The sequence below is a fragment of the Camelus dromedarius genome, chromosome 3 (genome assembly GCF_036321535.1).
Source record: "Camelus dromedarius isolate mCamDro1 chromosome 3, mCamDro1.pat, whole genome shotgun sequence".
Taxonomy (NCBI): domain Eukaryota; kingdom Metazoa; phylum Chordata; class Mammalia; order Artiodactyla; family Camelidae; genus Camelus; species Camelus dromedarius.
In genome coordinates, this window is record NC_087438.1 from 98707959 (window position 1) to 98718263 (window position 10305).

General features: G+C 44.2%; 2 protein-coding genes across 2 annotated transcripts; both read left to right on the forward strand.

Moving 5' to 3' along the window:
* The first annotated feature begins 2013 nt into the window (after window positions 1-2013).
* LOC105098137 (protocadherin beta-18) lies at window positions 2014-4976 on the forward strand. Its single transcript, XM_031441914.2, has one exon. The coding sequence runs from the start codon at window positions 2187-2189 to the stop codon at window positions 4605-4607; it is 2421 nt and encodes an 806-aa protein (XP_031297774.2). The 5' UTR covers window positions 2014-2186; the 3' UTR covers window positions 4608-4976.
* A 1686-nt stretch (window positions 4977-6662) lies between these two features.
* On the forward strand, window positions 6663-10111 carry LOC105098136 (protocadherin beta-15). The gene has a single exon (XM_031449190.2). The coding sequence runs from the start codon at window positions 7715-7717 to the stop codon at window positions 10088-10090; it is 2376 nt and encodes a 791-aa protein (XP_031305050.2). The 5' UTR covers window positions 6663-7714; the 3' UTR covers window positions 10091-10111.
* The last annotated feature ends 194 nt before the right edge of the window (window positions 10112-10305 follow it).

Here is a 10305-nt window from a genome sequence, read left to right on the forward strand (position 1 = left end):
TTTCAAATATAACTTAAAGTTTTCCTCTATCCATCCCTCGCCACAATTCTGAGTCCAGGAGTCTGACATACTCTGTTTCTAGCCTTCTTCATCTCTAGTGACATCACTTCTACTCTAGTCTAATAGACCTATGACCATGATCTCTTTATGGAGATGGTAGTCTCTTAGAGCTGCATCTCTGAAATCACAACTTTAAACACACTTCTCTTAATCTACAACTTACATTCTTTCTAAAAGGGCTTCAGTCACCACTTATACCAATAAATCCTAATTTGTCTCTGCAGCTCAAACCTCTTTTCTCAATTTATGTAATATATGATCATTTACATAACTGCTTATATAGACAGATGCTGTATGGACATCTCAAATTCAACATGTTTTAAATTAAATATTTATCTTCCTCAAAATCAAACATCTTTTTCAGCTCTACACATGTTCCTCTCTTCTCCTCTTCCCATGTTTATTCTGTTAATAGCACCAGCACTCACTCAGTTCCCAAAGCCTGAAAAAAACACATTTTCACTTCTTATTCTACTCCCTCTATGTCTAATCTATCATCACATTTTGTATCACCACATTTTATCTTTATTGTTCTAATACAACTCTATTACCACATTTCTAAGTGAGAGCAATATCACCTCTTACCTGTATTAATGCAATAAATTCTAGTCTGTTCCTTGCCTCTAGTCATACTCCTCTGTGATTATCCTCAACTCTGAAACAAGGTGATCTTTTGAAAAATGAAAACATGCTCATGTCACTTTTCTATTTAAAACACTTTAATAATCTTGCATTTCTACTGATGTAGAGTCTAAATGCCTTGGCATGGCTTACAGAATGTTTGCTGATCTTTCCTATCTCAACTCTCACCATTTCTCTCCTCTTGCTCTATGGTTCAGCCATAACGATACTATTTCATTTCTTCTAAAACACTTCTTTAATTTTGAATTTGCAAAATCCTGTTTTTAGTTTGTTGGAAATTTTACTCCATATCCAATTTTTATTTGGATTACTCATACTCACTTTTCATGTATCAAATTAGAGCATGATTTTTTCCAGAAAAGTTTTCTCTCTTGTACATCCAAATTCTGGTTAGATGACCCTCATCTATGCTCTTACATTAGTATAAACTTTTGCTATCATGACATTCATTATGCTCCATTTTAAATGTCTGATCACTTTTCTGCCTTCATCTTTCAGGGTAGAAACTATGTCCATTTACTACTCTATCCCTGACACTAATCACCATGCCTAGCACAAAGCATGTACTCAATAAATATTTGCTGAACAAATTAAGGCCTGAGTATACAAAACGGAATTTAGTTCCACAACTAAACTGGGTTCTAGTTTGTTCAACGTTTTAAAAATGTTGACAGAAACTGGACATGTCTTACTTTATTAACTACTATTAAGCATTTACTTTCTACTGCTGCCAGGTAAGTCACTTATGGAGTAACCCTAAATAAAAAGTGCCATTTACCTAGCCTGAAGTGTCCAGCCTCTGCAAAACAATTATCTGCATATACCAGGTTCAGTTTCAAGTACATGACTTTATCCTGTCTTTTCAAAGTGTATTTGCTGATACCTAGAGATGACTAACACCTCTGGTTCCCATTTGCAATTTTCTGGGAAACCTCTTACTAAGCAAATTACATTAAAGAGTCCTATTTTTAATTGTTTTATATATTGTCTTTCCAGAGAGATCATAACTTATTTGAGGTTGGGACTATAGCTTAAATACGCTTTTTATATCTACCACAGCTCTAGAGATTGTGGTTTATTGAGTTAAAGACTGAATAGTAACAGCATCACATATCACAAAGAACAAAACTCACAAAAGAGGAATATAGGAGAAAATATAATTCAGAGTCATCAACATAAAAGATAAAATAATATTTTTTCTCAAATTTACTTGACTTTGTTTAAAACATAAGAATCTACAGAGTCGCATGGTGGCGCTGCAGGATAAGATGGGGAAATTTTGCATCATCAGATGCTCTGGTTTCCGTGAACCAGTGGAACCGAGAGTGCTGGAGAAGCAGTGGTGATAAAAAGAGGCTTCCAAGAGAAAGCTAGGGAGCCAAGAAGCCCTTCGCCACAGGATTGCAACTCTATAAATTCCCAGTGGTCAGGCTGATAGGTGAAAGGAGCTGTTTGAGACTGACCTGAAATATTTCTGAGGAACGATGTTTGGCCAGGGAGCCATGGAGCCGGGAGAAGTGAGCCCTCAGCAGATAAGGCAAGTGCTGCTTTTCTTTGTTTTCCTGGGAGGGTCTTTGGTGTGTTCAGAGACCTGGCACTATTCTGTGGCAGAGGAAACGGAGATCGGATCCTTTATAGGCAACGTGGTGAAAGACATAGGTTTGGGTGTGGAAGACCTGGCTGCACGGGGAGCCACAGTCATCTTTGACGACTATAAGCCATACTTGCTTTTAGATCAGCAGACTGGCAACTTGCTCTTAAATGAGCAACTGGACCGGGAGGCACTTTGCGATTTCACTGAGCCATGTATATTGCATTTCCAGGTATTATTTGAAAATCCTTTGCAATTTTTTCGGGCTGAGCTTTGGGTCAAAGACATAAATGATCACACTCCCACATTCCTAGACAAACATATACTTCTGAAAATCTCAGAAAGTACTGCTCCAGGAACCTCATTCCAGATGGATAGTGCTCAGGACTTGGATATAGGGAAGAATGGTGTCCAAAACTACACATTAAGCCCCAATCCTCATTTCCACCTTAAACTGCAAGACAGTGACGAGGGCAGAAAATACCCAGAGCTGTTACTGGACCAATCTCTTGATCGAGAAAAGGAGCCTGAACTTAAATTAACGCTAACAGCCCTGGATGGTGGGTCTCCGCCCAGATCTGGAACTGCACTGGTGCGTGTGTTGGTCTTAGATATCAATGACAATGCCCCAGAGTTTGAGAGGCCCCTCTATGAGGTTCTGGTACCAGAAAACAGCCCTCTGAACTCCTTGGTTGTCAAGGTGTCTGCTACAGATATAGATGCAGGAATAAATGGAGAACTATCTTATTCATTTTCCCACGTCTCCAGAGACATACGGAAAACATTTGAAATCCATCCAATTTCTGGTGAAGTCCGTTTAAAAGCGCTTCTGGATTTTGAGTTAATTCAATCTTATACAATAAATATTCAGGCCATTGACGGTGGTAGCCTTTCGGGAAAATCATCAATGTTAGTTCATGTTGTAGATGTGAATGACAACCCACCAGAAATAGTCATAACATCTCTTGCCAGTCCCATCCCAGAAAATTCGTCGCCTGAAATGGTGGTCGCTGTTTTTAGTCTACGAGACCAAGACTCTGGGGACAATGGGAGGATGGTTTGCTCAATTCAGGAAGATCTTCCCTTTCTCTTGAAGCCTACCTTCAAAAATTTCTACACCTTGGTAACAGAGAGCCCACTGGACAGAGAGAGCAAAGCCAAATATAATATCACCATCACCGTCACAGACATGGGGACTCCCAGGCTGAAAACCCAGCACAACATAACAGTGCTGGTGTCCGACGTCAACGACAACGCCCCCGCCTTCACCCAGGCCTCCTACACCCTGCGGGTCCGCGAGAACAACAGCCCCGCCCTGCACATCGGCACCGTCAGCGCCACAGACACAGACGCCGGCGCCAACGCCCAGGTCACCTACTCGCTGCTGCCGCCCGCCGACCCGCACGTGCCCCTGGCCTCCCTCGTGTCCATCAACGCCGACAACGGCCACCTGTTCGCCCTGCGGTCCCTGGACTACGAGGCCCTGCGCGCCTTCGAGTTCCGCGTGGGCGCCGCCGACCGCGGCTCGCCGCCGCTGAGCAGCCAGGCGCTGGTGCGCGTGCTCGTGGAGGACGACAACGACAACGCGCCCTTCGTGCTGTACCCGCTGCAGAACACCTCGGCGCCCTGCACCGAGCTGCTGCCCAGGGCGGCCGAGCCGGGCTACCTGGTGACCAAGGTGGTGGCGGTGGACGGCGACGCGGGCCAGAACGCCTGGCTGTCGTACCAGCTGCTCAAGGCCACGGAGCCCGGGCTGTTCGGCGTGTGGGCGCACAACGGCGAGGTGCGCACGGCCAGGCCGCTGAGCGAGCGCGACGCGGCCAGGCACAGGCTGCTGGTGCTGGTCAAGGACAATGGCGAGCCGCCGCTGTCGGCCAGCGTCACGCTGCACGTGCTGCTGGTGGACGGCTTCTCGCAGCCCCACCTGCCGCCCCCGGAAGCGGAAGCGGAAGCGGAGGCGGCGGCCGCGGCGCCGGCCGACCCGCTCACCGTCTACCTGGTGGTGGCCTTGGCGTCCGTGTCGTCGCTCTTCCTCTTCTCGGTGCTGGTGTTCGTGGCGGTGCGGCTGTGCGGGCGGGGCGGGGCTGCGCGGGCGGGTCGCTGCTCGGTGCCCGAGGGCCCCTTCCCGGGCCACCTGGTGGACGTCAGCGGCACCGGCACCCTGTCCCACAGCTACCAGTACCAGGTGCGTCTGACCGAAGGTACTGGGACCAGCGAGTTGAAATTCCTTAAACCCGTTATCCCTAAATTCCCGCCCCAGGGCACTGAAAGGGAGGAAAGCCACACCTTTCTGAATGGCTTTGATTTAAATTAGAGATTTTATTATCATGCAGAACTTTTAGAATGAGTGCTGTTTCTTTGTAAAAATGTATTCATTGTAATGCAAAATTACATTTTGGGTAACTTCATTTTACTTAAGAGTTTTGAGAAATTTCAATAATTTAAATCTATTCTCTGCTCATTAACCGTGAAAAAACGAAGGGAGCTAGGATTTGCTTAGTCTTTCTTTCAAAATGCAACCTCAAATAATTTATTCAGATATACAGCAGTTTCTATTCAACTTAATTGCACACTTGGCTCAGTCATTCTCTGGGTGTTATGGACTCCAGAACCTCTCATCAAGACAATTTTTCCATGTTTGATATAGTATTATTATAGAGGAAAATGGATGGTAGGAATAAAAAACATGCATTTTTTTATGTTTTCAGGTTTTTTAAAAAAATATAATCTTTACATTTCATTTTTCTGCCAAATATGTCAGAGAATTTTTCTGCTTTCAGGTATTTTTCTTCATAAGTATGTTGCTACTAGATGCTGTTACAGTAAGATAAGTTCTAATCTTGTTTGGATTAAGATATATACTCAGCCCATACTTGTCTAGAAACTTCTTGGTACTACCCAAGAGAGGTAATCAATACTGAGATGCTTATTCTACTTTTCTTTACCTCTCCTGGCCATTTTTGATTGGTCCAGTGACAGACTCCTGATTAAAGTGGGAATGGGCACATTCTCCAAGCCCCTAAATTTGTAATTAAGGTATAGTTCATCTATTTTTTTTTCTTGATTGCTTGTAACTAGGAAGTAAATGTTAAGCATAGGCTGAGGTAGCCATGTTTATACTTATGTAAGCTGGCATCACAGAATGGCATCTAGAGAGGGAAGCAAAAAGGGAGTAAGGAAGGGAATGAAGGAGTAACAGTGAGAAGGAACAAGGGAGTGGAGGAATCCGAAGCCTAAAAAACAGTAGACTTAAGACAGCTGCTTGGTGCTAGATCTGTCAGTTCTTGATTTCAGTTTTTCTAAGTCCCCCATGTCAAATTGTCCTTGAGTTATACAGTAACACTCTAGTTTCTTAATAATAGAACTCCTCTGTTTAACCTATCTTGGGGAGGGGTGCATTTCTGGAAACAAAAAGTGACAGAAAAGATACATACAACCTTGAGTACTCAATTAGACTGTATAGTATCAAACCCAGGTCTTTTATTGCATGCATCTAATATTAACTTAATCAATTAATGGAATAAAAATGTGCAAGCTTAAAGATAACTAATCTATACTAGAGAATTTTTCTACAAAATTTTGTAAATAATTTATGAGGTCTTTCGACGGAAAATTGTTACAAAAGGTTTTATAGAATATCTTGTTACCAAGTTTCTCTTCAATATTTTATGTGCCCCAGGATCAGTTTTTAAAAGTAACACTGAAATTGTTATTATTTGGATGTCCATACATTTTCTCAGGATCATCATACCCTCCTTAGCACCTCTTTCTTTTAAAAATTATTTAATGAGTTCAATATGGAATAAATATTTTATCATTTAATGTAAATTAAATAATCTGATTTATAGATCATATAGGTTGATTCATTATTTCATTAATGGTAATAACTATAATTTGATTGACACATAGTCTACTAGAAAGCCTCATGAAAAACATTTCAAGCTCTCTGCCAAGTTGATGGGCTTAAAATTTTCTCCTTAAAAGAGAAAACAAGGAGAAAATTTATCTGAAAGATGGGAATAAAAAACTAATTTTGATCCATTTGCTTACTGACATAGGAAACAGCTTCTATCATTAGTACTTAAGGCCACATTTTCTTGAACATCTAATTCTATAATAAAGAATTTAAATCCATGACCAAGATCTTTCCTTGAGGAAAATTATCAGATTTTCAATTTGACCAGCATGTTCTCACATTTTGAAAGCTTACTAAATCAAATTTATTGCATGGTGTAGAGCAAAACATTTTAAAATATAGTATCAATTTGAGTTATCTGTACCTTAATTAAATCAATACGCAACACAACTTTTACACTTGGCTCACATTGTTTTCCCAGTTAGCCAGGTAATTGGAGTGCCAGAATGTATGACACTGTCCATTATTTAAACATTATTATTAAAATACTGTCCAAATTTTGGTGCAACTGGGGAGACCACAGGTCCTCCACTCCAAGATGTTTTTCCCATCCTTAGGAGAAAAAGAACTTCAGTTCCATGCTAAGGTGAATCTCAGGTTCAACATGTATGAATCTTAGTTTTAGGAATAACTGTAGAAGCTCTTTACAAATTGTTTGGATAATGGAACAAGTCAATGCAATATGCTCACAGATGTACAGAGATATTCCCCTTAGACAATATTTACAAACAGGTTATCCACAACCCCTTAAGCTGCCTGTTGAGTTTGTATAATAGACCAATTCTAGCTGGTCTATCACTTATGTTGATATGGTGAAACATAATGAATGAATCTCTTCATCTACTGTGCTAGCTATGAGTTGAGTTTATTGGTATTTATTCTTTCTTTAGGAATAGACTGATAGCTGCACATCTTTTTCTACTCAATTTCCCCCCAGAACACAAGACTATACAATATAGTATTGTAAACTCCATGGGGCCAGAGAATATACTTGTATTTCCAGAACTTAGCACAGTGCCTGATATATAATATGAAATCAATAAGCATTTGTTGAGTAAACAAATAAAGTTAGCTTTGTTCTTACACCATTCTCAAAGTGTCTGGCACCATTTCCACATTCATAATCTCACAGGAAAACAGAAGTTACCATTTTTATTTATAATCCACCCCATATGTTACCCATAGTTTGTCTTTGTGTGTTAGTCACCCCACATACAACCCGTGGTTTGTTGTATGTGTGCATGTGTGCATAAATCTAAGTAAGTGGAGTACGTTTTGTAGCATTTTCAGCAAACTAGGTCTAAGTACAACACATGGTGGCGCTGTAAGCTAAGGCTGCAAAAAACAGACCTGCGGATGGTTACTGTTTTGGCAGTCACACACAGACCTATCTAACAGAAGAGCAATCTTAACGGAACTTTCTTGCGGCAAGGATTGACTGCCAGAGCACATTGCTTACAGACCCAAAAGGCACCCGGACCCTAAAGGCTTTTGCTGTTGGAGAAATGGAGACTGAAAGGGAGCGCTTTCCTAAACTAAGGCAAGTTCTTCTCTTTGTTTTGCTGGCTCAGACTTGCGCGGAGCAGGAAGATTACAGCATCGCAGAAGAAACCGACAGAGGTTCTTTTGTGGCCAATCTAGCAAAGGATATAGGGCTAGGGGTAGGAGAGCTGTCTTGGAGGAGGGCTCGGGTCGTTTTTAGTAATCACAAAAGACATTTTCAGCTGAACCTTCAGACTGGAGATTTACAAGTAAATGAGAAACTGGATCGGGAAGAACTGTGTGGCCACATTGAGCCTTGTGTGCTGCAATTCCAAGTGTTACTGAAAGAACCTTTGGAGGTATATAGGTTTAAGCTTTTGGTTAATGATATAAATGACAATTCCCCTGTGTTCCCAGAGACAGAAATGATTTTGAAAATTCTGGAAAATACTCTCCCAGGGACTGTGTTTCCCCTAAAAAATGCACAAGATTTGGATGTAGGCATCAATAACATTCAGAACTACACCGTCTACCCCAACTCTCATTTCCACGTTCTTACCCGCATTGGTGGTGAGGGCAGAAAGTACCCGGAGCTGGTTCTGCTCAAAGCTCTAGACAGAGAGGAGCAGCCTGAGCTCAGGTTAACCCTCACCGCAGTAGATGGTGGAGCTCCTCCTAAAACTGGGACTGCACTGGTCCTCGTTGATGTCTTGGACATCAATGACAATGCCCCTGAGTTTGTGCACCCAGTCTATCATGTGCAGATCCTGGAAAACAGTACCCTGGGATCCCTTATTGTCACTGTTTCTGCTAGAGATTTAGACACGGGAATAAATGGAGAAGTATTCTACTCATTTTTTTATGCTGATGAAGAGATTACTAAGACATTTGCACTTAATGAACTAACAGGAGAAATTAAAATAATTAAGAAACTTGATTTTGAAAAAATTATGTCATATGAGGTAGATATTAAGGCCTCTGATGGGGCAGGTCTTTCTGGAAAATGCATGGTCAAAATACAAGTGGTGGATATAAATGACAACAGTCCAGAACTGACAGTGGCTTCACTTATAAGCCTTATCCCGGAAAATTCCCCCAAGACTACCATAGCTCTTTTCAGTGTTCAAGACCGAGACTCTGGGGAAAATGGAAGGATGATTTGTTACATTCAACAGGATGTTCCCTTCACTCTAAAACCTTCCATTGAGAATTTCTACAAGCTTGTAACAGAAGGAGCGCTGGACAGAGAGACCAAAGCTGAATATAACATAACCATCACGGTCACAGATCTGGGAACCCCAAAGCTGAAAACGGAGCACAACATAACCGTGCTGGTGTCTGACGTCAACGACAACGCCCCCGCCTTCACCCAGGCCTCCTACACCCTGCGGGTCCGCGAGAACAACAGCCCCGCCCTGCACATCGGCACCGTCAGCGCCACAGACACAGACGCCGGCGCCAACGCCCAGGTCACCTACTCGCTGCTGCCGCCCGCCGACCCGCACGTGCCCCTGGCCTCCCTCGTGTCCATCAACGCCGACAACGGCCACCTGTTCGCCCTGCGGTCCCTGGACTACGAGGCCCTGCGCGCCTTCGAGTTCCGCGTGGGCGCCGCCGACCGCGGCTCGCCGCCGCTGAGCAGCCAGGCGCTGGTGCGCGTGCTCGTGGAGGACGACAACGACAACGCGCCCTTCGTGCTGTACCCGCTGCAGAACACCTCGGCGCCCTGCACCGAGCTGCTGCCCAGGGCGGCCGAGCCGGGCTACCTGGTGACCAAGGTGGTGGCGGTGGACGGCGACGCGGGCCAGAACGCCTGGCTGTCGTACCAGCTGCTCAAGGCCACGGAGCCCGGGCTGTTCGGCGTGTGGGCGCACAACGGCGAGGTGCGCACGGCCAGGCCGCTGAGCGAGCGCGACGCGGCCAGGCACAGGCTGCTGGTGCTGGTCAAGGACAATGGCGAGCCGCCGCTGTCGGCCAGCGTCACGCTGCACGTGCTGCTGGTGGACGGCTTCTCGCAGCCCCACCTGCCGCCCCCGGAAGCGGAAGCGGAGGCGGCGGCCGCGGCGCCGGCCGACCCGCTCACCGTCTACCTGGTGGTGGCCTTGGCGTCCGTGTCGTCGCTCTTCCTCTTCTCGGTGCTGGTGTTCGTGGCGGTGCGGCTGTGCGGGCGGGGCGGGGCTGCGCGGGCGGGTCGCTGCTCGGTGCCCGAGGGCCCCTTCCCGGGCCACCTGGTGGACGTCAGCGGCACCGGCACCCTGTCCCACAGCTACCAGTATGAGGTGTGTCTGAGCCGAGGTATTGGGACCAGCGAGTTTAAGTTTCTGAAATCTGTTGCCTCTAATCGTCAGGGGTCTGTGAATGATGTAGAGGAAAACTCAAATTTTGTAAATGGTTTTTGATTCAATTAAGAATCTGTTGGTTTTTCAGAGCATTTGGAATGAAAATATTTTCTAAATATACTGTTTCCATTAGCTTTTTGGTTCATATAGACTCTCTTGGGGTTTTGTTTAGTTGTTGATTTCACTTTCCTCCTTAAGGTAATTAGACATTTTCTTTGAGCATATACAAGAGAAAAGTACAAGCTTTTGTTAGAATATATAATTTTGAGAATAAT

Bases quoted from the DNA above. Each gene is read 5' to 3' on its own strand.
- LOC105098137 (XM_031441914.2), top strand. From the start codon at position 2,187: ATGTTTGGCCAGGGAGCCATGGAGCCGGGAGAAGTGAGCCCTCAGCAG.
- LOC105098136 (XM_031449190.2), top strand. From the start codon at position 7,715: ATGGAGACTGAAAGGGAGCGCTTTCCTAAACTAAGGCAAGTTCTTCTC.